We start from the raw sequence: 27,315 nt of genomic DNA on the forward strand, positions 1-27,315 counted from the left end.
TTAGTCACCGTGTGCAAGCATCTCACACCATGTCGCGTGAGCCCACCATCCCACGCAAAGGCATCTCAGAACCCAGCGTGGCAGTCCATCGCCCATCATATACAGAACCATCTTCCTCTTCATCGCAACAGCATCCAGAGATACAAAGCCAACAACAAAATCAAGATGACGAGCAAACGAACGAACCCCCGCCCTATTCCGGACCAACTTCTTCAGCAATGACCCGCGCGCCGGCACCACAACCACAACCGACATATCCTGGCCTACCACGTCTCAATTACTCCCTCTACACACCTCCAACATTCACACTGTCCGACGACCAGAAAACACTAACATCCTACTCCCCCGAACTCTCCATCTACCCCACCAAATTGATCTCTCTCATCCAATCCCTCGCCACCGTACCGCCAAAGCCGCAAATCCGAATTATTGGGAAGAGTTCCAATGGTGAAGTTGACTTCGATGTCAGGTTGAACCTGATGAATCTGATTGTCCCGGAAGAGGGAAAAGCTGGAAGTGGGAGGATGAATTATGTCAAGGTTATTGGAAAGGGCGAGATGGGGTTTAGAGGGGAGGGTAAAGAGGCATTGGTACCGGATTTGAGGAGTCTTGAGGAATGGGCGAGGAGGTATTGTGAAGATCAAAATTCGATTAAACGGTTTGTTTTCCCTTTCATATGCCCTCTTTAGCTCATTTCCATCCATTCTGGATGACTTAGGTTTTACCCATTATTGTAATTGAATATGTCAGCTGACCAAACATAGCTTTGTCCTTGATCGGACAGTTATCAACTGGGACACATCCTACCTCGAAGGGCGCCTCCTCTCGCTCATCTCGAGCACATCATACCGCGGTCACGTCACTCTCTCATTCCCACTCACACACAGTCGTGTAGTTGTCCACTCCCCAGATAAAGTCAACCGCTTCTTCTCCGATGTCACCAAGCTCTTTACGGGAACTAAGAAGTACGAAGTTGTAAAGAGCGTATGGCCTTATGCTGATATAGCTAGGGGTGAAAATGGGGGTGTAGGGAGGAGATGCGCTGTCCAGGAAGAAGAGGTTTGGTTTGCTGACTGGCGAGATGCTATTCGACATGCTATTGTGGCGAAGAGGAAGGGATGGGTTACGGTCGAGGATCGATTAGAATTTTTGATGGAGCCAAAGCCGGGCGAGGTTGGGAAGCCGGCTGATTGGGGGAGCTTTTAGTGAGGACATTTTGTGCGTTGTGGAGTTTGGAATTGAAGGGGGCGTTCGGTGTGTATGCCGGGTTGTTCTTGCATCTTCATCCTACCTTCCAATCGAATCATGCTCAGAATTTAATATATGCTTTAGTTAGCAATCGTTTTTGAGTGGTCACTGCTGCCTCAAAAATGGGTATACTCCAGTCAGCTTGCAGTTTGAATGAAAATCGAGTTCCATTGCTTTGTATTTCTCCACTCAATGAAATATATCTCCGGCTCCACCTCTACCACTACCACCTCCACAGCGCCTCTCACCCTTCAACCCCTACAATTCTGCCAGCTAGCTATCTCCTTTGTCATCTTTCGCTTAGCTTTGGCCTTTTCAATGCCACATTTACAAGATCTGCTGCTCGCCATCGATCAAGCTGCCATTGGTGATGGCGTATCCATGAGCTCTTGCAACAAGCGAGTATGATGGCAAGTATACATCAAGGAAGGGCAAGACCTCAGCAGCACCAGGGGTGTTTCTCCAATCGCGCATGAGATCCATGGCAATTCCGAACATGCCCAAAAGATGGACACCAGCTTGCTCCATGCGGCGGTTCGCATCAGCGGCGATTTTGTCGTTGAAAGTACCAGAGGCGTCGGTGTTGGCCCAAACATCGTAACCCTCGGCTCTGAGAGAAAGAGCCAAGAAAGAGGTGCAGACTTCGGTAACGATACCGGCGAGGATGACTTGCTTCTTTCCGGTGGCCTTGACGGCGGCGCGGAATTCGGCGTTGTCCCAGGCGTCGACTTCGCCGTTTCGCTCTGCGGTTTCTGTTAGCCTCTGCTCTGAAAATTGTCGAGGGTTGGAGTTTGCTTATGTCGTGCAATGAGGGTGGAAGACTAAGATACATACTGATATATGGTGCATTTGGATGCATCTATTTGATGATCAGTACACTTGGCATTTATATTTTGGACTTATTTTTCTTACCTCGATGATCTCCTTTGGCAAAGCACCGTTGGGTCCTTGTATATTGATCAGTATTTTGGTCTCTTCGAACTTCGGATGAAAGCTTACCAGTCTCAGCAGAGGTGGTCAAGATGGTGGGAAGGTTGAAAAGGTTGCCAAGAGCCGCGTGAGCAAGAATGTTGTTTCTGTATTCAACAACACCGTAGTCACGGACCAATTCAGTGAGACCAATTTGGTGGTCGACGACGAGGAGAACCTTGCAACAGCTATCAGTTTGGCTTCATGACAGTTTCAAGTCTTGTCTTGACTTACAGCGTCAGTCTTGTTGAGACGGTCGAATGTGAAGCCAGTACCTGCAAGTTGTTAGTACCTATCAAGTGAAGGGTTGTGATGAGGCAACTTACCCTCAACGGCTGCTGCTCCTGCCAAAGTGGCGACGACGGTAGAGAATTTCATCTTGGAAAGAGTTGAGAAGAGAGAAGATCTTGGAGTTGCAAGTCTGAATGTCTGAGTGGCTTGGTGACATCCAACTTGACGGTGATCTTCCCTTCTACTTATACTTCTGCAGTTATATTAGCCACAGCTTTCCCCCCTCTCCGATCTTGCATTTTCGTGAAAACGGATCTAGGATTCCTTGATCTCGTCGGGATGAAGCTCGGCGTTGCCTCTTGCAGCAAGGGAGTAATCGCATCTTGCATGCCTCTTCATCTCCGCAACAGGGGAATGACTTGGCAGAGTGGACTGACTGGGGCAAGCTCTGCAGTTCGTGCTACTGAAAGTCGTCAACTGGAAGGCCAATTCTTCCTCCTGTCACCGCTTCACGATCTCAATCGAGCAAATGTATTGGTTTAGAATTTGACCGAAGAGCTCAACCTCCTGCAGAGAAGAAAGCGAGGTGGATCTAACAAACTCTTTACCACGGTCTCTCGACGACTCTAATGCAAGTCAAGACATGGTCGGTGGCACTTAATCGATCTCGTGCGATGAAATAAGGTTGCATGACACGCAACGGCATCGGGTCGAGCCTCATCCTGACAAACATGCCCCAGTGCCAATTTTCTCGGTATGCAGATTGGTTGAGTCAGCGTCTCTAAGCGGCTTGTGGAGTTTTAGCACCTCAACTTTGCATTCAAGAGGAGATATGGAGGGATCTTCGAGTACCGGGTGCAGTTCAATTCGGCAGTGGTGAGAGAGCATGATTGGAAGAAACATAATCCCAATGTAGTATGGTGGGCAGACAAGCATGACTGCAGGTCCGGCCCCACAATGCAGGTGATTATTCATCGCTTAAAAGTACAGGGGGCGACTGACAAACAATGGCTGGGAATGAAACCTGAACAGCTATCCAGCTTACAGTTCTGTCTGTTTTTCGTGCTGGGTGGGGTCTGGATAGTCTTAATTGATCACTGTGTTACGTATTACCAAATGATCTGAGATCATAGTCCAAATGACACAAGAAGTGACAAACGATCCTGGACAGGCAGCACGTGACAAAGTCAAAGTAAACATGGACAGTCCAGCTGCAAATTGTTAATTTGGCATTAGTGGCCGCATAAAAATATTTGATTTTTACTATGATGTCTGGACAAGTGTAGATGGTTTCGGATCAGCACTGAAAAATATGCCTTCCTTCATGATTTACCAAGCAAGTGAGATTTTCTGAATAGCCGAAACATGAAGATCCCTCCCTGCACAAAGACCAATCGTTGTCTAGAACTCATCTCTGCTGTGCACAAGATCAAGATCTTGCTTCCTCTTTAGATACGCAAGGATGACAACAATGGTTAACTGGCAAGGGCCAACTCAGCTGGGTATGCTAATTGGCTTAGCCCTGTACATTGAATGTGAATGAGCCGAGGAAAGGGTACTATCTGCATGTTTACACGAGTCCCTCAGGAATCAACTGAATTATTCTCAATGAGCCATTCGTCCGAGGAGTCATATCTTCTACCAGTCGCGCGCTGGCGGCCTCCGAATGCCAACACTAACTGATGAATGATAATGCTTGGAATCAAGGCTCTTAACTCTCGTTTGAGTATAAATTGAATATCCTGCAAATGGATTGAATTATCGTATGCATTCCAATTAGCCTTGAAACATGTGCTCCCAGCCAGGTGATTACTGTATTCGTCAATGGACTACTACCTCACGCTGCACCCTCCTCATAGAGATGATAATTCTTCATAACCTCAGCCCTCATCCTCCGCTTCGGGGCCCGTCTCCCAGTCATCAACTCAAATTGAGCAGAAGCTTGTTCAGGCAAGACTTCCAAACCATCAACTATCACCCAGGCCTGTTTTGTCTGTTCTCGTACTCGGCGGATCTGTTTCAAGAGCGGAGTATCGAGGGGTAAATACGCCAACTACATCAATCAGATTAGTCAGAGGCGCAAGTCAAATTCAGCTAATGGTATTTACCTCAACAACTACTCCACCAGTAGGACTTCCAAGCCATTGCATCGGCATCTCGAAATTCGCAGGAGCGCTAGAGCCGACTTGTCTTGCTGGCACACAGGAGATGATCATCGTTGGCTGTCTATATCTCGCTGGCCAGTCTTCGGTAGCAGATCTCAGTACGCGGACGATCTCGCCGTCGCTACTTAATCCAGAAGCCCATGAGTTGAAATGTTGAGCTACACCTTCGGCATGCTTGATGGTTCTGTTGTAAATGAAAATCTTCCGACATCCCAGTTGAATCATGGCATAGATAGCTGCTCGAGCCATACCACCAGCTCCAATGACCAGACCTGTCGTTTTCGATGGCTGGATGACGTTTCGTGGTGACAAGTTGCGCCTGATGCAAGTCATAATTCCGATGAAGTCGGTATTGTCGCCATAATGAGCAATGATGGCTCCAGCTTTGCCTCGCTGATTCGCATGCCGTAAAAGTGACTGGGTACTTCCGTCGAGTGGTGTGTCGTTCGAAAGAGTCCGAAGTGGGAGCAGAGTATTTACAGCTCCGATGGCTTTTGCGTGGTAGCTCTTCGCTGCGATATGGGACAAAATCTCGACCTTGAAGGGTTGGGTAATGGCGGCACCCCCAAAGTTGGCGTCCTGGCAGAGCTGCTGGATATCCTGGAGAGAAGACACCTGAAGAGATTGAAAGTCGTTCATCATCCCACATTCCTCATATGCAGCACTGTGCATCGCTGGAGACAGACTGTAGAAAACACTGACACCAAAATGGTAAAAATGCATCGGATCGGTCATTCGAGTCTCGTATCGTGCTTGCATGGCCTCTGCTGCCGTAGGGAGGAATTGTCGAATTTGGCTCTTACTCACAGTCGATTGCATGGCTGGATGAGTGACTGGTGTGAAAATTCGATTGGCGATCAGGGAGGGCCTGCCGTTTTCTCCTATATTGTATGCAATCACTGGAAGACGATCTGATAATGACTCGATCTTGTTGACGAATTGGCGGACAGTGTCGTTATCACTCGCTTTTGATGTCCTCCGCACGAAACGGACGATATCGCAACCCAATGACTGAGCTCTCCGATACTGAATCATTCGAGATTCATCATCCCAGCCCCACGAATTCTCTTCTCTGTGCGTATGGCATCCAATGACCTTTGTTCTGCCTGAAGATCGTACGATGTGGGAAAAGCGGTCCGAGGAGTATTTCAAGTCCACCACAATATACTCCACGCCTAAACGCAAGCCATATTCCATCAACGAGAAATATGCATGTTCCTGGTCTTGTAGAGACAATTGTGAGTTCTCAAATGCATAGTCTTCAACCTGGAAAATAATTGGAACCCCAAGGCTTCTCCTGATAGTTGCGACCTGCTTTCCGATGACTTTTTGAAGGTCAGGTGACCATGTATCAATTTTTAATTGAACAGCATCTGCACCAGCTTCCAAATCCGCCAAATCCACATCTGGAATGACGGATAATCGTAGTGATAGGGCGTAAGTATAGGATCTGAACTCCGCCGGCAAAGCTGCTATCGAGAATGGGCTCTCGAATCCACTGCGAACAACGCCTTGCCCAGTTAAGAAATCGAGAAAAGCTGAAAAGTCCTCTTTGGCGTATTTCAATCGGGACGAGACATTCGACAAACCGATTTCAGGTGGTGTCTCTGTTCCATCGCAGCTGGAATCATATAGGTTGAAGTATTCCATATTCGAACAGTTTCGATGCGCCAAATCTGCGTTTTCCAAGCGAGCAGCTTCGTCATCTCCAAGTCTCAACAACGACTTGATCCTTTCGCTTTCCCGGGTAATGTAAATCACAGGATTGGTTTTCGAATAATCGTGAAGGGCCTTCTGAGCTGCTCCTGACAAGCTGCCCATGCCACATTCGATCACACATCCTGATCTATGGTTATCCAACATACGTTTGAGGACTTCTATGTTCTTCTTGTAGAACTCCAAGCTTCCAAATTGTTGCATATAAGCACCCCTAAGTACATATTAGCTTATTATGTTTATAGAAACTGGTTACTGGTAGGACTCATATGTCGAATCCCACTAGGGCAATGAGGCGACATGTACTGCATTTATGCGGCTCGTGTTGGAATATCAAATAATGCCAATTCACAGACACCTCAGAGTGAATCTGTGATAGCGGAGTAGCATACAGGCGATGAGCAGATAGTAGCCACATACCTGGAAATTCCTGTGGCCTCCTGAAAATAGTAATCTTCGGTAATCAATCTCCTTCCAAGATGCATGGCACCAATAAACCCAAGAGTTCTCTTCCCGGAACCCCTTGAACCAATTAAGACGATCGAGGCATTGGGGAGAAAGTCTCGGACATTTGGCCGCGCTCGAATTGTGCTGTCCAGATACGCCAGGGGTGCCTCAAGCTGTGTTATGGCCGACATCTCGCTGCTACCAATGTCCCAAGTCAGACCTAGAGCTTTAGAATCTCCCCTCGCGTCACCCTCCACGATCCCAACGTCGTCCGGTTGGAACAATGATGTTTCGATATCACGTGTTGGATAGTTGAACGGCGTGGATTCCGGTTCAGCGAGGAAGCGGGGCAGAGCCAATCCAAACGTTGGTGAACGAGGGAAAGCAAGCCGCACTTGTTGATCCAGAGCACTCAACGGCAGACGAGGAGGAGAGTCGAAACTGCGGCTGTTGCGCAGGTTGGAGATTGAAAAGGTCAACGAGGAGAAAGAGATTGAAGACATTCAGAATTCCCCCAAATCGAACCACCCGTTTGGACTACGAGTATGGACTGAGGCAACAAGCGCCGGCTGAGAGCTTACCCGCTCACAAATTGAGACCACCAAGACTGTGGGGTAATGGGGTTGTCGGCCAATGAGATCGAGCGAATCGTTGAGCTTCAACTGGACTTTGGGGTCCCCAGAGAAAACCTCTGCGAAGATTCGAGTCCCGCGTGTCGAACAACCAGAGCCAGCCTACCGAAAAGCGTCTATCTGCCTCATGCGCTACCCCGGACGATCAGCTTCGAAGTCTCTCCGCTGCATGACCGGACCTCGAAGCCCTGCCACGTGGGCAATGACGCTCAAGCATCCTCAGTAACTCAATCGCGACGGTACATACAGTGCTGTGGGAATGGCACAAGTAGCGCAGATGGGCAAAGGACAGCCAGAAGCGAGTGATGATAAGCCTGAGGTAGACGGAGGGGAGTTGAAGAAAAAATCGAAGCATGGCGGACCGAGGAAACGGGTGTCGCAGGCATGCGACAAGTGTAGAAGTCGAAAGGACAAATGCGACGGGAAGAAGCCGGTGAGAGACAGTTTCGTGTGTCGATTTGCTTGATTGCGGTATTGGATCTTGTGGAAAGGCATAGATAAGAATGGAGGAAACGAGAAGCCTGCCCGGCCCTGGGAAATCAAGTGGTTTTACCAAACGCGCAAGGGCAGAACGTGTGTTTACGACGGGGAAATAATTTCACTCTCATTGGGAAAGATAGGAGGGGAGCATGGATGTTGTGGGCCTTAAACTTGAACATTGAAGCTGACCAATGTTGTCAAATATAGGCATGCTCAACATGTATCTCCAACGGCCGCGAATGTTCGTATGACGCGAATGTTAAGAAGAGAGGTCTGCCTGAAGGGTATGTAAGAGGGCTAGAAAAGCTTTGGGGCCTGGCTATACGTGACGTTGAAGAGGTGGAGGATGGTATTCTGTCGGCTTTGGCTGGCGACGAAGAGAGTAAGTTCTACAGCATCTCAACATTTACTGAAGTCCAGGACGTTGGTGTTCAAATGGCAAAGATTGTGTAACTTTCTTAATGGATGAATGTCCTCGTGTTATATGCCACGAAATAAGAGCACCCTCGTCGTTCGCTGTCATTTCACCCATGACATTCTCTTTTTGTCCAAATATCTGACCTAATTCAATAATGCATTCATCATAACTAACATTGTCTAGGTACTGAAAGTCCATTAAGTATCTGGACCGATGAGACCAACTCTGAGGCATTGGTGGAAATATGGAGGAAGTCAACCATCTCACGGGAGCTTGAGAGACTTCTTTCCTCACAAGAGCCTATGGAAACGAAGAGAAAACGACTCAACTCTGACGGGCAAGGTACTAAAATGAATGGAAAGAATGCTTCACTGCAGCCATCAAAGTCTAGGTCGCAGAACGTTGCAAACCAGGAACCGGATTACTCTTATAGTGGCTGGTCTGATCGGGTGCCTGATGTTATGACACAGCCAGATTTTCAAACACCACCAAATATGTCAGCTATTGATGTAAGGGTGTCCCTATATCAGTTTGACACCAAAGACTAATGGTTTCATGTAGCCGACGTTCCTACCTAAAGAATACGAATCTATCCTCAGTCCCTATCAAGGTAATGCTGCACCTTCGAACGGGACTCCAGCTGCAATTCCCGATGTACTCCCAGAACTGCCGTCTGAAACTTGGCATCTTCTTGATGTATACTTCTCGTATACTCATTCATGGCTTCCGATTATCGAAAAGCATGACCTTCTGAAGACCTCGTATCAGTATTCGCAAAACCGTGGTGAAAGCAATTTGTATGTAATTCACCACCCACTTCCACAACTTCACCTCCTTGCCAGACTTCTATAAGTCATTGAGAGCTAAGAAAAACAATGTTCAGAGCAGGAGCTGGTGACAACGCTGTACTCTGGGCTGCAATTGCATACGCCAAATTTCAGCATAGAGCGATCAACAATATCCCGCGAGCACTAGGTGCTGTGGGAGAAATGGTCTGGACCGCAGAAAGGATGTACGCTCAAGCAAGGTCCTTGATACCGAATGAGGAAGGAATTTTGCAACTTGGTGAGCCCAGATATTATTTTGTCTGCAATTGTCTTACATGCTACGGGTGCTTCCTTCTATCAAGTTTCTACTTAGTCTTGGGCATGTTAGCTGTCCGATTGTCCCCCTACTGGTTGATACTTGTCCCTGCAGCACGAACTTGACTATTCCAAAGCCCGCTGTCGTTACTAGCCCCAAGATAGTCAGACTGATTGATTGAATCTAGGTCATGTACAAGCCTTGCTGATTCTCACTCTCGCAAACCTGGGTATGGGCCACTTCAGTCGTGCATGGTCTTTAATTGGTCAAGCTGTGAGAGCTGCTATTGACATGCAACTCGACCAACCTTCGGAAGTCGACTCAAGAGCCAAGTCTCGATTTAAACATGTTTTCTTAGGTTGTTTCGCCTTAGAGACTCTCATCGCGGCTCGCCTGAAACGTCGGCCCCACCTCAGAGCCGAAGACGCGGATCTTGCTGGACTTCTGGACGAGGACGGCTTGGAAGAGTGGGACCCATGGACCGACTGCCTTACAGTTCGCAAGAGGAGTTCCGGGAATTCGCGAATGCCAGCATCGATATTGAGTACATTCAACCGGCTCGTCCAAGTTCTCAAGATTTTGAACGACGCGTGCTGTTGTTCCAGCGCGTCCAACACGCTTCAATTTAGTACAGTGCTTCTACAAAAGCTGCACATCTGGAGCCAATCTCAGTCATCACCTTTGTATTTCGACTCAACAGCCAAGGGCAGTGAACAAGCTCTGTCTTTACTTCCACACCAGTACCACTTACATAATGTATACTTCACCACACTGGCCACATCACAATTGCTTTCCAACCACAATGGCCAAGAAACAGTCAACTTGGAGCCTTGCACTAGATCGGCTCGCCAAACCGTCGATCTCATGAATCAACATTCTAATACTTTTGGTCTCCTCATTGTTCCACCCACGTACGAGTATTTTGTCAAGTCAGCTTACGATATCGTCCATGCGGTACATAGCAGCATTGAGAGCACTCACATTGTGCTCAATGACTGGAAACGGAGCCTGGATAATTGTCTAGATATTATGGAGCCAGCATGGTAAGTTTTCTCCGCCGGTAATATCGGCACATTACCAGCTTCCCAATCACTTAACAGTTTCTCTGCGCTCCGAAATTGAAGCCGTGCTAACCCGTTGAGCAGGCCCGTTTTTGAAGCTTTCAAATCATCAACAGCATACCAATCGACGGTACGAGCTACAAGAAGCCACAGTCAGGCGGCTTATGATCTCATCATGGATCATGATTCAGATACTCCCATGTCAGGGAAGACGCCTCAAAGTCTAGCAAGCTATGACGCATTTGATCCTTTCAGCCCTCAGAACTCTCGAGCACCGGCTGAAGCGTTGAGACCTAGAGGTAAGTTATAATCTCCAAATTTGAAGACGGAAGTATCATCTGGATTTCTTCACTTCGCCAGATGATGCTGGTTCTAATTTTGTCTTCAGGGGTAAGCCAGTTACGATCCAACAGACCTTCTTTTGGGCAGTCGTCTGGCCATGGATTGCCTCAAAATCCACGCAACATTTACGAAGATGTGCATGCAACAATCGGGTCAGCAAAGCGGCATCCATCGAACAAGCAAAACAATCGACATACCCCTCTTAAGCCACCCCAGATCATGGCCCCACAAACTTCATTCAACATCAGCCAGCCGACCAATCCTCAACTGCATAGATCCTTAACAATGAGCTCTGCGGATGTTGAATTCGATCCTGTGTTCAATGAGTTGATGCGGCTTGATGCAACGGAATGGTAAGTCTCTCTTCGTTTTCTCCTTATCTCGCAAGGCATACTACATTTGAAGGTCTTCAATTTGCTGAGGACTATGAGATCTCGCAGCTGTGGTTCTTTCCCAGTAGTTTCCTCAGCCAATTTCGTCCTCGTCTTAGATTTCCTCATGGATAAGGAAGGATTCTGCTGTAACACAAAAGCTGACATCATACCAGGGCAGGCAACTGGGATCAGAGTCTTATGAACCTCGGCTTCACCGACTCAGACAACATGAACCAAGACTTTTACGCATTTTGTCAAGAACCAGATCCCTTGCACCAAAATACCGTCTTCCAGCAATTAGTTGCGAGCTCCAATGCAGAGACGAACGATTTCTTCGATGGGTCTGGGTTCGGTGGAACGATTGGGCTGGTGCCAGGAGGATTTGCAGGTCCTGGAGCTGGCATAGCAGACGAGAACGAGGGAATAGAAGCTGGGCAAATATTGCAGGCTTTGAGTGCTGCGGAGGATCAGAGGGGTAATGGATGAGTTTGAATCTCGGAGACGCTGATGATGTTGCGGAAGATGTATACTTAGATGAATGATGCGACATCGATATGGTCGGCATCTTAAGATATAGAAATGTGAGTGAAGAAGGTCACATTTTACTCCACAAGTATCCGTCACAGAGACCACTTTTTTGACGCCCACAAGTGCCTGCGTTCGACGTGCTGGCAATTTCAGAGCCTTGATATCGCTTGGATGTCGTGTGGGTGTTCGGCGACATTTACTGGGAGCCCAAATTCCAAAACAAATCCAGAACATCTTCACTGAGATCCCCAGAATAACTTCAGCAAATTTAGCTTTCAGTAGACCAATCAATGGCATCCGTTTGATATTTCGAGATCGACATTCGTACCTCACACCCGGCAGAGGACTTTCCCCGACCCACAAAAGCGCTTAATGACGTCTATCGGCGGAATCATCAACACAGTTTCAGACTATGAACAGAACAACAATCCATCTCGCACTCTTTCACAACAGCCAACGCTCAATCATACATTTTCATAAACCTCAGGCCAACCAATCACCCGCCATGACCTCTTCTCCACACATAACAATGAGCGATACCGAGCTCCAAGAAATATACAGATTCGCTTTAAATCTCGGCCGTAGAGCAGGTAAGATCCTGCTGGATGGCGTGGAGAAGAGATGTGGTGCCGAGAGTGGGAGGGATGTTGGAAAACAGGAAGAGAAGATGAATGCTGTGGATATTGTTACGCAGACAGATTTAGGTGAGTTTGAGCACAGGGACAATGTGGGAGTAAGGACATGAGCGAGAAGCGGGCTAATCACGTGGTTTGATCTAGATGTTGAGGCTTTTGTAAAGGATGAGATTATGGGGAAATATCCAGATCATAAGTATGGACATGTTTATTTAGCCTATTTGATGGCTTGAAAGAGCCTCGAGATTGATTACGAACTCTGACTATTAAATGTCTCATTGCCAAATGTCTGCTCTTTCTAGATCGACCGCTTCCTGACCCAACAACCTACTTTTATTTCCCACATAGAGAATTGAATCGATGTTAACAATGCCACAGATTCATCGGAGAAGAGACATACAGTAGCGGCTCATCAAAGGAGTATCTCGTAACCGCCTCTCCAACATGGATCGTCGACCCTCTCGACGGAACAGTAAACTACACTCACCTATTCCCCATGTTCTGTGTCTCCATCGCCTTCTGTCTCAACAACCAACCCGTCGTAGGCGTAATCTACCAGCCTATGCTCGACACCACATATTCGGCACTTAACGGCCACGGCGCATTCCAGGATGATGCACACCCGACTAAACCAAGGAGGGCGTTGCCGTATGTGAATAGTCCGAAGCAGGTACTGGGGAAAGAGGCGCCGAAAGGCTGTATTTTCAGCTGTGAATGGGGTAAGGATAGGAGGGATGTTGAAGGTGGGAATATGAGGAGGAAGATTGGCAGTTTTATGAATATGGCTGCTGAGGTTGGGGGAAGAGGTGGGAAGGGCGGGATGGTACATGGGGTGAGGAGTTTGGGAAGGTATGTTTACCCCCAATCCTGAATGGGTCATCGAGGAATCTTGGACTTTGAAAACGAGGATGTCGTAGCTGTAGACGCGTAACTGATATATGGATCTTCAGTGCGACTTTGGACCTTGCATATGTTGCTAGTGGAGCCTTCGATATCTGGTGGGAAGGAGGCTGCTGGGAATGGTATGTGTATTTTTTTTGCTGTCCTCACTGATATCTGACTGAATCTTATACAGGGATGTTGCGGCTGGGATATGTATCCTGCGTGAAGCGGGTGGATTGATCACCTCGGCCAATCCTCCGAAGAACCCGGAGACAGATCCGATTGAAGACGTAAAGTTGGGCAGCAGGCTCTACCTGGCTGTGAGACCAGCTGGTGACGCGGAAGGGGAGACTGGTAGGCAAGCCCAGGAGAGAGTAGTCAGGGAAACATGGAAGAGAGTAGAGGGGTTAGATTATTCAAGACCAGGAGCATGAATATTGGCAGACCAATTTACAGATAGAATAGAAAATGCTTGGTTTTTAAAGGACGAGGTCCCTCTATATGTGGTGAGACAAGACTAAAAGCCATGCTACTTGACAAGAATCACCCCCCCCCAAGTTGAATTTGGACTCCAAACTCCTCTCAATGTTCCCAGTCAATTTTGACATTCGAATTCTCATAATCGAGCATTCGTCTCCTTGGGAGCCAGAATTGCTTTCACTTCTTCCACCGGCAGTGTACTCACCTTCTTCCTTAGCCAAATCTGATCTTGCTCCAAACCTTGCCATATCATGGCTTCAATACCCCCAATGAGCTGCCAGCCACTCCTATTTGCTAACCTCGCAACCGCGGTATCCGGACTAGGATGGTAACACATTTCTAAAATCGCACCCTTCTCCTTCTTCGACAACATCGTCTCCACAATGCCTCTCGCTCTCTTCTCATCCTCAGTCTTCGGCTCGAAGTCCGGGACAGCACTCACGATCACTCTTGGCGCAGGTAACAACTTCGCCTCAGCCACCGTAGACACATATCGCAGATTCCCACCGAAACCCTTCGCTGTGCACTCTGCAATCACAGCATCGACTTCTGACTTATCTCTATTGACGAGATAGATCTCCGAGCACTCCAAGAAATTCTTCAGCGCATACACAGCCGCTCGACACGTCCCACCACCACCAATTATCATACCCGGCTTTCCTTTCATGCCCACTGCATCTTCACTGGTTGTATTTTGCAATATTGCCTCTCGGATCCCAATACAATCCGTATTCGTACCGCAAAGCAGCCTCGTCCCATCTGGCGCTGACCGCAAGAATATAGTATTAACTGCACCGATCGCCTCGCCTTCAGGCGTGAGAACATCGAGGTACGGAATTATGTTGACTTTATGCGGCATGGTGACGGCGGCGCCGTAAAATTTCGGGTCGCGGGTGAGCGCGAGACATGATTCTATTGAGCGGGACTCGTAGAGTATGTATTCGTAGTTGAGGTTGAGAGAGGAATAGACTGTGGCGTGTAGGAGAGGAGAGAGGGAATGGGCGATTGGGTAACCGAAGAGGTAGCCTACGCGATCGAGATGTGATGTTGATGGTGCAGGGGGTGATGTTTGTGTTTGTGTTTCTGTTTGAATGGGGGTCTGAATGTGGCCCAGTGATTGAGACATCTTGAAGTCGTCGTTGGTACCTGGATAGCTAAGGAGTTCTGGAAACCGCCGTTGAGGAGTCTTGACTGTGGACTGCCCAAAACCTGCGTCTCCACAAAGATGATATCTGCCGAATATGAAATCGAGGGTTTCTTGTATGAGAGAAGATCTCCGTGTTCAACGAAGTCTAGATATTGTCAAAAGAGGACTGATTATGGATCCCTTTTGATAGAGAGCTCAGATCCAGCATCGGCAAAAACAAAAGCCACTTTCAATACGAGCTTGAAGAATCTAGAAATGCAGCTCCAAAAGGGCACCTGCAGCCAGAGAAGCTCTTCGGGAAGGTGTCCGCTGGAAATAAAAGATGGAGCGACACTAGACAAGACAAACGCTAGTTTCTCGTGGGATGTCTTTAGGTATTCGATATTGATAGGCATTTAAGATTCTTCATAAGCACCTATCTCGTTGATGTCAGACACCATGGAGATGTGATAACCCGCTGTCGTAGTGCGGAGTAAGTCTTTCCCGGGTTTCCACACGACCCCGCTGCGGGGGAAAATCCACATCAGGTGGCAATAGCTCTTGGCGATTGCCCCTCCACGCCAGCTGTAAGCAAATATCACAATCAATAAAGAGATACTTCTGCGATACATACTTGCTATGTGATTTGAAATAGAAATTATTTCTATATCACAAGCCACCTGGATATTGGTGTCTGACGAGAGCTTGTTTGCACTCAACAAGTGTCTAGGGAGTTGCTGAGGCTGGCCTTAAATTTAGATTGCGATTACAGAAAGCTCCATCCTACCACTCACTACCTTGATGTTTGACGACCTCACCCGTTGTTCTCGATTATTGACATGTTCAGCCCGTGACTGAGGTGGTTGAGAAGAGCATCTACTTTTTGACTATTGACTTCGAAAAATAAGCTAAGCGAAGGACCCCTGAAAGACAGAATAGAAAACAATAAGTATTTCAATAGGCGAGACCCAAGATCCTTCTCGAGCCGTTCTGCTTAGTAGCTGGTCGTTATCCGTTCTTCTATATGATAAAGCGCACCAGTAGAATGAAGTTTAGATATCGATGATATTGACTCTATCCTGTGTAAGTCTTTACCCGCCACCAGGAACCTTCCTTAGGCTTGCGATTTCAAGCGGGGAAGTAAGATGAACATCGCGTATCTACAGGACTGAAAATCTATGCAGGAAATCCACATGGATAGGTGGACGTGGCGGCATAACTTCAGATTTTGGATATTCAAATCGCTGATGCTTGTGGTGAATCCTTTCCAAGCTATGGCGCTTTTACCATTATTTACTATGTGATGGCACTCAAGAAACTGGGACGGATATCTCCAGTTGAAAACGTGTTGGCACCTCTTACCTTGTTATTGACCAACAAAGGAAGGTTATCCGACGAAATAGCTGGAGGTATCTTGTCTGTTGATTCTCAACGTAATGCATGCCACGGCGATGAAGTCGTGGTTTTGTGGAGTGGAATGAACTCTCAACAGGGGTTGTCAAGATTCCGTGCGCACCCCTTCAAAATAGCCGAAATATCACCAAAAGTCGCCCTTTTCACGACCTTATTGTGTTAGAATAAGATATTAAAGCTAGATATAAGTACATACCTTAAGAAACTTCATAACAAGGAGATTGATTCTCAGGCTAGAACTTTCTTTATATCATTTATAATACTCAAGTAATTACTTGAGACTTATTTTCCCTGCAAAGATTTGTATGATAATATATTACTCTAACAACAGACGAGTATAATTAGATCTCTAGTTATATAATCTATTATACCTAGGCACTAGGCTTTACATTCTCAATTCTATACGATTTCATAAGACTGTTGTTGTACAATAAGAGTGCAAAGTTAGTAGTTTTGGTGAGGATTTCAGTGCTTTTGGCCTGTGCGCACGGAATCTTGACGACCCCTGTTGCTCTCGTTCTCAACGATGATGTATATCGTCGTCAACACGACAGCAAGATACTATTCAACTGCCGCCACGGGATCATTAATCCGCGATGACAGGTCCAATCTCCGAAACTGATGCACAACATCTCCATTAAAATGAAGGGCAGAATGTTTTGCGCTCACCATGTACATCATCCCGCATGATTGGTGCTGATTAGCCTCCCAGCCATCCGCCGGCTGGCTGCATTGTGGCAAGTCGCCCAAGGATGCTTGTCCCTGCCCCATGTCGCTCGCCTCCATCCCAAGATCATCCTCGTCTCTTCGTATCTGGGGGCTCCAAAACCCCTTTCCCAAGGGCTAACAATCTATCCGACACTATATAATTAGAGAGGCCTTCCGTTAAGACTTACGATTTCTGTCCATGCTATCCCGTCACGATTGCTCTGTGCTTTCAGTTTGACTTTTTGTTGCCTTATTTGTTTTGGACTTGTGAAGTTAAACCAACATATCCCCAAGTCACAGAATATTCACTTAGCACTTCTGGGCAATTTGGATCACAAAATTAGAGGAGACATAAAGTTCTTCATTAAATTTCAAGATGAGTATTCTCAGTCTTGTAGAGGGTAGGTCCTACGAAAAGCCTATGCGAAGCATCGAGTTCTGACACGTCTTCCAGATAGGCCAACGCCAAAATGCGTATACAATTTCCGAGTGTATACATGTGCGGCAGTGTGAGTTTCTACATCGTCACAGAACATGGAGCATCCGTTCTGACACCTATTTAGAGCGGCATTCTGTGCCGTGATGATTGGTTACGACAGTGCCTTCATCGGTGGCACTCTCGCCCTCGACAGTTTCAAGAAAGAGTTCGACTGGGAACAGTATTCCACGCACGAACAAAATCTCATTTCAGAAAATATCGTTTCGCTGTACCAAGCAGGTGCTTTCTTTGGAGCTTTCTTCGCCTATGCTGCTGGTGACTACCTAGGACGAAAGAAGGGTCTTCAAATTTTCGCTGGCATCATCTTCATCCTTGGAGCTGGTCTCATGCTTGGTGCCAATAAATCGAGAGGTCTTGGACTCATCTACGGTGGTCGTGTGTTGGCGGGGATTGGAGTTGGAGGTGCTTCGAATTTGACACCAATTTATATCTCGGAACTATTACCACCTGCTATTCGTGGACGGTTGGTTGGCCTATATGAAATGGGCTGGCAGATTGGAGGCGTGGTTGGCTTCTGGATAAACGTATGTTTTACCCTACACTTGAGATATTCGAGAGCTAACCTATGTAGTATGGAATCTCTGTGACCCTACCAGTGAACCACGAGCAATGGATAATCCCCTTCGCCGTTCAATTGATTCCAGCGGGATTGATGTTTGTTGGTCTCTTTTTCATCACAGAGTCACCCCGATGGATGATGACACGAAATCAACGCATCAAAGCGCTCAACAATCTTTGCTGGCTCCGAAAACTACCTTCGGATCATATGTATGTGCTTGAAGAGGTTTCAGCAATCGATGCTGCACTTGAGCATCAGCAGTCGACAGTTGGGCTTGGCTTCTGGCAGCCATTCAAGTAAGCTTCATTCAAGAATACCTAAGCGAGCCGACAATAACACGACCCAGAGCACTGGTCAATGACAGCAAGGTTTCTTATCGATTTTTTCTCGGATGCTCGCTGTTTTTCTGGTAGAACACATCCGGTATCAACGCGATCAATTACTATTCTCCTACTGTTTTTCAGTCTATTGGTGTCACTGCAACAAACACTTCCCTTCTCACAACCGCAATTTTTGGCGTCATCAAGGCTATTGTTACACTGATCTGGCTGTTCTTTCTCATTGACAATCTAGGTCGTCGTAATCTACTCATGTATGGCGCCTTTGGAGGAGCAATTTGTTTGTTCTACGTAGGAGCATATATCCAAATCGCCGACCCCGAGAACAACCCTACATCCGACGGTTCGCTTTCGAACGGCGGCATCTCCGCCATGGCATTCATCTACCTCTGAACCATCTTCTACACTCCATCGTGGAATGGAACTCCCTGGGTATAAAACAGCGAGATGTTTCCGCAGAATGTAAGAACGCTTGGTCAGTCCTTCGCAGCTGGATCCAATTGGCTATTCAACTTTCTTGTTGCACACTTCACAGCTCAGATGTCCACCGCGATGGGCTATCGAGTTTACTTCTTTTTCGCGAGCTTGATGATCTGCTCCATTGTGTTTGTATGGGTTTTACTTCCTGAGACGAAGGGTGTGCCTCTTGAGAGCATGGATCGCTTGTTCTCGAAGGACTTGAAGCCAAGACATGCCCACAGGATTGTATTGGTGGAGCTGAAAGAGGATGAGGAGCAGTTCAGACACAATGTTGCGGGTAGTGGAATCGGATTGAATAAAGATGAGATGGTAGAGAAGGCGGGTCATTTGGAAACTGTGTAGGAAATCATAGTAGATAGCAGACTACTTATAGATGGAAATATCAAGCACTAGAAATGGCGTAAGGAAGGGTTCGAATCGGCACAGACTTGCCCAACAGCATAAAAGGACCTCCAAAATTGCATATTACATCAGTAAGAACCGATATGGCATAGTCAAAGCCTGAATGGAGCATGCTAACATAAAGACAACGTAGCTAGGCTACTGGACTCTTGCAGTGAACTTGTCAACTCAGCTTCAAAGCTGTCAATCCTAATATACTTATATATCATTTTTGGTGCTCATTAAGAATCTTAGTAGAGTACTATATGATTAACGCACTATGTGACGCATACTCTAGTCTTCAACTTCCACCCATCCTCTAACTTTCTTTTGCTTTACTTGTCAATCAGAATAAGCTCCAGTCCAGACTCACTGCTCGCCCCAACACCTAAATATCATTTAACAGTCTATCCTATTAAAGTCAAGTGTTGTGACCGTGACAAACTCGCGCAGCGATTCAAATCAGTAGCTACGCCCTAAACCTCAGAAATCGAACTTCACTGAATTAACGAACATGTTATGAGCACATTGGCCTTTTTTTTAAAAAAAAATATTATTTGGTGCAGTGTCTTAGATATTCTCTTGGGGCGCTGATACATTACGCTGGTCAGACCATTCAATCAGTCAAGGCTAACTTAACGCAATCAACCTTCAGTTCTCACAGCCTACAACTCCTCAGAATCTTTGACGTCAGCTTTCGAGCTCGCAGCCGGGTCGAAAATAATCTATATAGTTAGTTAGGCTCTTTGAAACAGATTTTCTGCCGTTTTGCGATAGTCTTACCCAAACATTATCATTTCCACTAGATCCAATTTTGATACTGCTAGCATCACATTTTGCTGCTGATCCACAGATATTGGTCCCTGGGCTCTGATCATACAGATCGATATGATCGCTCTTGAAAATTGGTGCACTCCAGGTACTGTATGTAGTCCCAGACTTCGAACCTGCAGTGTAGCTAATACCCCAGCGACTATCGTCTGTAGCGCATGTATCACCACCCGAGGATGATGACTTGCCGGAGACGTGACCAACTGAGGCACAAGTTAGACCATCAGTAGTGACGACAGCCTGGGCGTTGGTGCCTTTGTCGTACTGTTGGGGCAAATTAGTTACGTGATTAAAAGATCAAATTGAGGAAATACTTGCCATGCAGTGGACTACGCTTGTAGGGACTTGAAATGTGACATTGAATGGCGTGATAGGCTTGGTGGCATACCAAACGCAACCATTCACATAGGCACCTTTGGTGCGTGGTTAGCCATTGCCCGAAGTTTTGTCATGTAGGGAGACTTACCTGCTCCAGCACTTGTGCCAACAGCAAGATATCCAACCGCAAGGGCAGCGGAGAGCAAGTTCGTCTTTGAGAACATAATAGTTTGCAATCTAGTTGGAAGTAAGCGAATATTTGCACATTATCTGTTTGGATGCACAAACGAGATTGTCTTGGTTACAATTGATTCAACTGTGAAGGCTGGTGGTGAACGAAAAATCGTTTACTATGAAATCATGATGTACTGTTTATTCATTTCGCAAGCCTATATTTATAGAGCTTTGAGGTTAGTAAAGAGCCAGCTCGAGGAATGATACTAGAAAACTTCCCCGCGAGGGAACACATTCCACGTGCGGCAGCTGCCACCGGATGTGGAGCGATCGGCTTGCTGTCAACGGTCAATATTGAGACAGTATTCCAAGTTAGGTACAAGATTTGAGACACTCAAAGGGAGGTAACTCAGAATGGAGTGAGACTATGTACGGCGCCTGAACCACAACTATCTCACTTCTGGAGTAGATTCTAAGACGACAAAGCTACGTTGGTTTAGCGGAGTGTGCAGTAGCTCAGTGTGAAGTCAATAAATCAGTTGAGGTAAGAACTAGTAGTTTGTCACCAAAGACACATTTGCTAACTGATCAGCTGTGGTATTTCCGATTTTGAAGCTAGCTTTGATTCCACGTATTTCATGCCCAAGGATGAATTAAATGGACCGGGCCCAGCTTCGTATTCTGAGTGTATTAGATCTGATTTCTGTATCAGACAAAAAACCCGTGTAAAATATTCATTCTAAGATGTGTATGTAATAAAACAAGATTGGGTGAGTTGCATACACTTGTGGAAAAGTGATAATTATTCCAAAAGTATCCGTATCGAGCTTTATGGGAAACATTTGGCTTTCGGTATGTGAAGTTGACTTGGCCCAACTTCCGAGGATACTGTCTCTTTTTATTGATAAGCCTAGAATACGACAACAAGATAGAGCTGATGGCATTCTGATTTACTTCATAGCTTCAAGAATGCTATCGAGAATGCATTGTATCACTCGAGAATGTGATCAGAATCACTTGTCGACATTGTTGCTTATTATAAGTCAGAAACCCCGCGAGAGGGGAACTCAGAATGTAACGAACTTCTGAACGAGGTTTGCTTGTTCAAAATGTCTGGAGAGTATCAAGGATCCCAAGCATATGGTGCCCAACCTGCAGGTAACGAATCAGTGAACCGAAATACTGGGTATGACTACTCCCGTCCGAGATGAAGAGAAGTAGGGCTCTTAACTTCTCTGTTTGAAACGCTGGAAAGATCAAAATGAACAAACTAACTTCTGAGCAGTTCTGTTGTATATTCCAAGCCTCTGGTCGACCTTCGGGGAATCACACCTGCCATCGACTGTGCCTTGAATCTTACTTATTCAGCTGGCCAGAGCAAGAGTTTTGGGCTCCCTGAGAATTGGACTTTTAGCTTCCCTTTTCTCATTCCTGGGAAGAGCGTCACCACACAACAGCGCACGTATATCATTGATCCAAATTGTATGTTTGTACTTGCTCGGACTTAGAGGCGGCATCTTCCAATGATCTATACTGACCCTGAGAATCTGACATGTAGGGGCGGATGAAACTGGGTACCAATCTGGACTCAAGTATATCAACGACCATGGTATCAAGCTTGAGAACGTTGTCCCCAGTCAACCATTGCCATCCGGCCGTCCTGGTCAATATGCGTGGCGGTTCCAGATGACTGACGGCACACTCGATTACTACGATGACACAGGAAAAGTCCTTGAGCACGACGATCTTTTCGGGAATTCAGTATATTATAGTTACGTTGATCCTCAAGCGAGCCCTAGTACTGCTCTCGTTGATTATATTCTGGATTCATGGGGCCAGAAGGTCCAGTTTGGGTATCAAAGCGGAGAATATCTCCAAATTACAACTCCAGACGGCGGGCAGTGGCAAGTAAACTTTTCGGACCAGGGCGTTGAGAATGTCGTCGATCCCATCGGCAATCTTACTTCTTTCACATACGTTGAAGCTGCATCCGCACTCTCCTTGTCCACAATTCGACATCCAACCGCTCTGACAAGTCGATTCGAATATCAGACACTCTACTATTATGACGTCAATGGCAATCAGTGCTCGCTCGCCGCCGTTCAAGACCATTATCGAATGGACGATACGGGTGACATACTGAGTCAAACGAACTACAGATTTGGCGAAGCAACGAGTGGATGCACCTACACTGGATACACCTCAGGTTACAGGATCGGTGGGCTCACAGATTCTTTGATCGACGGAAATGACGATAATTACCGGTTCGTAAGACTTTTGAGTTCTCTTGAGCTGAAAGCTAATAATGTTTTAGATACGATACTCTGATCTCAAATCTTGATGCTGCTGGTAACATCCTTTCAGCAACTCGCGTTCTATTCAATTACTTGCACTTGCCAATGCAAGAATTCCACTACGGAGTTGACCAGAACTCTCAGTTGATCGAGTCGTATCAAGCCCGATATACCTACTATATCGCGATAGACCAGCATGCCCGTAGCACAAATTACATGTACCCAACCGTCACCGAGCAGCTGCATTACAACCGAACCACAAATCCCCCAGCTTACCAGGGCTTGCGACGATCATCTGCAACGTACGATAAGTATGGATGCATGCTACAGAACATAGAAGAGATCTGGGATCCTGCCAAGCAAGATTATGTGAAGCAGAAAAGTACGCAAAGTAACTATGTCAGAGCAAACTGGGGGGGAGAGATGCTGCAAGACGAGACTTTCATCGATGAGGTATCTGGCTTCCATAGGAAAGTCTTGTACACTCTTACCGATGATCAGAAACAGATTCAATCCTCAATCACTCAATACCAAGAAAGTGGAGGTCAGATACAACCCTGGAAGACCAAATCCATGCGGTACGATACAAATGGTAGAATCACCTCCGAGACAATTTCTTGGTCATCTGGTGTTCGTATCCCAGCAGGGACCGTAACTTCATATACCAACCAGAACATCTATCGGTATGATAATGATGGTTTTAACATTGTCACTGCAACGGACGCACAAGGGCATGCCACGATCACGAAGTATGACATGAAAAGCATACAAGGGCCGACAGTGTGGAAACAACTTCCACTCGGTCAGACTGAAACCTTCTCGTATGATTTGCTGGGCCGATGTATCCAGCATACCGATCCTTTCGGAAACCAGACAACCACCAGTTATACTTTGGGTACTGGTGGAAATACGGTGACCTCAACCAGCCCATCAGGATACGTGACAAGAGAGACATTTGATGTCCTTGGCCGAAAAATCGAGATGCGAGACAATGGCGTCCCGTCACAGCAGTCCTCAGACCCGACCCGTGTGCTCTCGCGCGTATCATACAATTCACTCTCACTGATGGTTTCGGCTATGGATGAGTTGGGGCTCGTAACAACGTACAACGCTTACGATGCTTTCAATCGTGTGCTATCAGTCACGGACCCCCAAGGCAACGTCCAAACAAATGTTTACGACGACAGCAGATTGAGCACGAGTCATAGCATCAACGGAGACCTTCGAGGAACAGCTCAATTGGATGGATATGGAAGGAATGTGTTTACGACCAGCTACGCAGACTCCGGAGACACAAGTATCCACTACTCACTTGGAAAGTCGTACACATACGATGGTTCTGGGAACGTCATCCAATCCAGCCTATTGGAAATTCCCACGAATGGTCAGCCAATCTTACTGGAGACAACTAACTCGACTTTTAATGTCGAGAATAGTATCTCGAGACGACTAACGAGCGGCAAAAACGATATGACAGATAACGCCTATGACACTGTTCAGCGAGATGTCGTTTACGACATCTTTGGTTCAAGCTACACGCAAACCAAAACAGTGCAGTATTACAACGCACTACCAACGGAGCATCCTGGCGCTATAAATATTCGAGACAACTGTAATCTGTTGACTACATACAGAAACCAGATGGCCCAGGAAGAAAAATATGCATATGATGCAAATGGAAATATGACTACCCTCACCCGTTTCGATGGAAGTCAAGTTTTCTACACAGCTGATGCACTCGGAAGACTAACGAGTGTCACGGGTTCCTCTCAGAACTTGAGTAAGAGTTACTTTGAAAACGGCAGGGTATCTCAGATATCGACCGACGTTGGAAAGACAGACTACAAATACGCGTTGGACGGTTGCGCTGTTGCAGTTACGTATTCGGATACTGCCCAACAGACCTACCAATTGGACCAGTACTCTCGTGTTTTCCAGGACTCAGACGCTCTACAGACGGTAATAAGAGTTTCATTAGCGATGTGTATTTGCGCTGACCAGCTTTCTGTAGGTGTACCAAAACTCATTCGATGAACAAGGCCGCATTTCATCACGAAAATCAACAACCAATACTATTACCTTCAGTTATGGTGTAGTGAACCATACGAAAGGAGAGCTGATTGGCAATGAGATCCACGGAAGTCAGACCATCAAGAAGGACCTGTCATATGATGGTTTTGGCCGGGTAAATCGTCTTGTGGTTACCCAAAGCCAGTCGCAGAAAACGCTACTGGATGTGAACTACACGTATAACAGCAAAGGCAAACTACAAGAGGTGGTTGTGTCCTCAGAAGCCCTTCCATCCGTTCCTGAATCTAACTATCGGAGAGAGCTTTTGTATGACGGGCTGGGCCAGCTAAGACAGGACACCACTGTGTACACGAACACCAATGTGTCGACTACGAGAGAATATCTATATGATGGAAATTCTAACATTCTCTCAATTACAGTGGATGGCAAAACAATGAACAGAAGTTACAACTCAATTGATCAGCGAACCGATCCTGGATTCCAATACGACCTCAATGGGCGACAAATTTCAGATGACACGGGAAGGCGATACAGCTACGCTTCTGATGACCAGCTTCTCATGGTCACCAACCAGCAAGCTCAGGTTTCGTTTGGATACCATGCCAATGGTGCATTATCTTCACAAGACTCTTCGTTAGGTCAGACCACTTTTTACTATGATAGTGGAAGTGTCAACGCCACCGAAACGAAAGGTGCTCAACCTTCGGGTGCGTCATACCTTCTCGCCTCAGGCAGTCGTGTTGCAGCCCAATCTGCAGATGGCTCAAGTCCGAGTACCTATTTCATCGAGAGTCAAGGCTCGATTGCACTCAAAATGGCCGGAGCAGGTGACACATCCTCCTACTACGAAGCGTATGGTGCTAAGATTGAGAGTTCAACCTCTCCTACTGCCACACCAGCTTATGAATTTGGCTTCCAACAAGAACTCACTGATACAATGAGCGGACTTGTATACCTACGTTCACGCTGGTACCAGCCCACCCAAGGCTCTTTCATCACAATGGATAGCTCCCACAAAGAGAATCGGTATGCATTCTGCTCAGGAGATCCGGTCAACTTGTTCGACGGCACAGGTCATTCAGCAACAGGGGCTATGATCGCAGGGCTCGTCGTGGGTATTGCCGCGACAGTCGTTGCGGGAGTCCTCACTGGCGGCGCCGCAGCAGCAGTCTTCGGCCCTGAATGCATTTCAGCAAGCATTGCGGCTGGAGCGGTTTCTGGGGCTGCTGGTAGTGTCGCTGGAGACGGAACGCAGGCTGCTATCAATGGAGAGAAATTCACAGCCGCACGGGCAGGAATAGATCTTGCTTCAGGGTTCATTGGTGGAGCTGTAGGAGCTGGGTCAGGTGGTACGGCGGGCAGAGCGGCTATGGCGTCTGCTTTCGAAGCTGGCTGGAGTCAACGTGCTGTCACAGCTGTAGGAACCGCTGTGTCGGGGACAATAGGAGGAGCAAGTGGAAGTTTTGCCAGCGGGGAGACGGCGGCTCTTTTGACTGGACAGCCACTGTTCAGCTCTGATACAGCTCTTGCTCTGGTGACAGGTGCAGTGACAGGACTCGGGGGTGGTATCCTGGAAAGCGGAAGCTACCTGGGCATCACTGACAATCGAATAATGCCCGTGGCGGTTCGTAGTGCTGAGGTTCAGGGCAGCACGGCGAAATTTGAGATCGCCAACCCAACCCCACGTCGTCCTGGGGGGATTCTTCACTCTTTGACTCCGCAGGCAGAAACCAATAGGGATGATTTGTGGTTTCAAGCCCGAAATCGGCCGGCCTCAGATGCTTTAAGGATACCAGGTCATGCTGACCCATATGATACTGTGGTCGCTCACGGCTCTGGCAACACAGTCTTTCCGAACATGACAACCACGGTCAAGGGAACTGATGTGACTTATCTGAGGCCGATGAAAGGTAAGCTTTTCGCACAGCATCTAGTTGATGATGGCTGGGTGAGTGGTTTCAGGACCGGCCCCATCAAGTTGACTGTCTGCTTTGGTGGTTGGTCCAATGCGCAATTGATTGCGGATGCGTTGCAGAGGGATGTTTGGGCAAGTTACGGCACAGTGGTGATGAGTGGGGAGGGTTCGAATTGGAGGCTTTTCACACCTCGGCCCGTGGGTTGAACTGGAGATTTCTGTCATGCCGCCAAAACATCACAATCGATAATGTCTAATCTTTCTAATTGCTTGTTGAGAGACAATAAAATAAAAAAAAAACATCTCAAAAGATAATTGCTTATCCTTATTACCACTGTTAATCGTTATGTTCCGTAATCCTCACCACTCGAGTATGGAGCCTTCGCTTAAGCTCGCTAAGCTACCACGTGACATTAACACGACCCATACCTAGGTACCTACCTACCTACCTACCTAGGTAATTCCATTAGGTACGTAAGGTACCTAGGCTGTTAAATTACATTATGTAAGCTCTTTCGCAGCTAAAGTACTGTAGAAGCATGTTTTTTATGTATATA

General features: G+C 46.9%; 10 protein-coding genes across 10 annotated transcripts; 6 read left to right on the forward strand and 4 right to left on the reverse strand.

Annotated features, from left to right (window-relative positions):
• Positions 1-29: 29 nt before the first annotated feature.
• ONS95_001841 (uncharacterized protein) lies at positions 30-1,206 on the forward strand (the record flags this gene model as incomplete). Its single annotated transcript, XM_058495060.1, has 2 exons — positions 30-658; positions 765-1,206. 2 exons carry the CDS (start codon positions 30-32, stop codon positions 1,204-1,206), a joined length of 1,071 nt encoding a protein of 356 aa, XP_058355370.1.
• Positions 1,207-1,421: 215 nt separating this feature from the next.
• On the reverse strand, positions 1,422-3,548 carry ONS95_001842 (uncharacterized protein). Its single transcript, XM_058495061.1, has 7 exons — positions 2,886-3,548; positions 2,544-2,701; positions 2,452-2,492; positions 2,248-2,395; positions 2,161-2,195; positions 2,083-2,107; positions 1,422-1,991 (listed from the first exon to the last, which is right to left on the reverse strand). Exons 2-7 carry the CDS (start codon positions 2,593-2,595, stop codon positions 1,576-1,578), a joined length of 717 nt encoding a protein of 238 aa, XP_058355371.1. The 5' UTR covers positions 2,596-2,701; positions 2,886-3,548; the 3' UTR covers positions 1,422-1,575.
• Positions 3,549-3,695: 147 nt separating this feature from the next.
• ONS95_001843 (uncharacterized protein) lies at positions 3,696-7,194 on the reverse strand. Its single transcript, XM_058495062.1, has 3 exons — positions 6,750-7,194; positions 4,557-6,543; positions 3,696-4,501 (listed from the first exon to the last, which is right to left on the reverse strand). Exons 1-3 carry the CDS (start codon positions 6,965-6,967, stop codon positions 4,286-4,288), a joined length of 2,421 nt encoding a protein of 806 aa, XP_058355372.1. The 5' UTR covers positions 6,968-7,194; the 3' UTR covers positions 3,696-4,285.
• Positions 7,195-7,667: 473 nt separating this feature from the next.
• On the forward strand, positions 7,668-11,652 carry ONS95_001844 (uncharacterized protein; the record flags this gene model as incomplete). The annotated part of the gene is made up of 9 exons (XM_058495063.1): positions 7,668-7,841; positions 8,096-8,270; positions 8,490-8,815; positions 8,868-9,103; positions 9,190-9,371; positions 9,577-10,432; positions 10,535-10,749; positions 10,839-11,145; positions 11,340-11,652. 9 exons carry the CDS (start codon positions 7,668-7,670, stop codon positions 11,650-11,652), a joined length of 2,784 nt encoding a protein of 927 aa, XP_058355373.1.
• Positions 11,653-12,223: 571 nt separating this feature from the next.
• On the forward strand, positions 12,224-13,645 carry ONS95_001845 (uncharacterized protein; the record flags this gene model as incomplete). The annotated part of the gene is made up of 5 exons (XM_058495064.1): positions 12,224-12,398; positions 12,474-12,525; positions 12,708-13,178; positions 13,280-13,351; positions 13,405-13,645. The coding sequence occupies 5 exons, from the start codon at positions 12,224-12,226 to the stop codon at positions 13,643-13,645; spliced, it is 1,011 nt and encodes a 336-aa protein (XP_058355374.1).
• A 182-nt stretch (positions 13,646-13,827) lies between these two features.
• Positions 13,828-14,817, reverse strand: ONS95_001846 (uncharacterized protein; the record flags this gene model as incomplete). Its single annotated transcript, XM_058495065.1, has 1 exon — positions 13,828-14,817. The coding sequence occupies one exon, from the start codon at positions 14,815-14,817 to the stop codon at positions 13,828-13,830; it is 990 nt and encodes a 329-aa protein (XP_058355375.1).
• Positions 14,818-17,314: 2,497 nt separating this feature from the next.
• Positions 17,315-18,409, forward strand: ONS95_001847 (uncharacterized protein; the record flags this gene model as incomplete). The annotated part of the gene is made up of 5 exons (XM_058495066.1): positions 17,315-17,339; positions 17,393-17,447; positions 17,502-17,961; positions 18,009-18,292; positions 18,343-18,409. 5 exons carry the CDS (start codon positions 17,315-17,317, stop codon positions 18,407-18,409), a joined length of 891 nt encoding a protein of 296 aa, XP_058355376.1.
• Positions 18,410-18,781: 372 nt separating this feature from the next.
• Positions 18,782-19,156, forward strand: ONS95_001848 (uncharacterized protein; the record flags this gene model as incomplete). The annotated part of the gene is made up of 1 exon (XM_058495067.1): positions 18,782-19,156. One exon carries the CDS (start codon positions 18,782-18,784, stop codon positions 19,154-19,156), a length of 375 nt encoding a protein of 124 aa, XP_058355377.1.
• Positions 19,157-19,755: 599 nt separating this feature from the next.
• On the reverse strand, positions 19,756-20,642 carry ONS95_001849 (uncharacterized protein). Its single transcript, XM_058495068.1, has 5 exons — positions 20,633-20,642; positions 20,493-20,581; positions 20,345-20,439; positions 19,979-20,290; positions 19,756-19,920 (listed from the first exon to the last, which is right to left on the reverse strand). Exons 2-5 carry the CDS (start codon positions 20,566-20,568, stop codon positions 19,861-19,863), a joined length of 543 nt encoding a protein of 180 aa, XP_058355378.1. The 5' UTR covers positions 20,569-20,581; positions 20,633-20,642; the 3' UTR covers positions 19,756-19,860.
• Positions 20,643-21,627: 985 nt separating this feature from the next.
• Positions 21,628-26,965, forward strand: ONS95_001850 (uncharacterized protein; the record flags this gene model as incomplete). Its single annotated transcript, XM_058495069.1, has 5 exons — positions 21,628-21,704; positions 21,804-22,000; positions 22,077-22,782; positions 22,833-24,771; positions 24,824-26,965. The coding sequence occupies 5 exons, from the start codon at positions 21,628-21,630 to the stop codon at positions 26,963-26,965; spliced, it is 5,061 nt and encodes a 1,686-aa protein (XP_058355379.1).
• Between the last annotated feature and the right edge of the window lie 350 nt (positions 26,966-27,315).

The sequence above is a fragment of the Cadophora gregata genome (assembly GCF_030347475.1).
Source record: "Cadophora gregata isolate MNR1 chromosome Unknown scaffold_10, whole genome shotgun sequence".
NCBI lineage: Eukaryota > Fungi > Ascomycota > Leotiomycetes > Helotiales > Ploettnerulaceae > Cadophora > Cadophora gregata.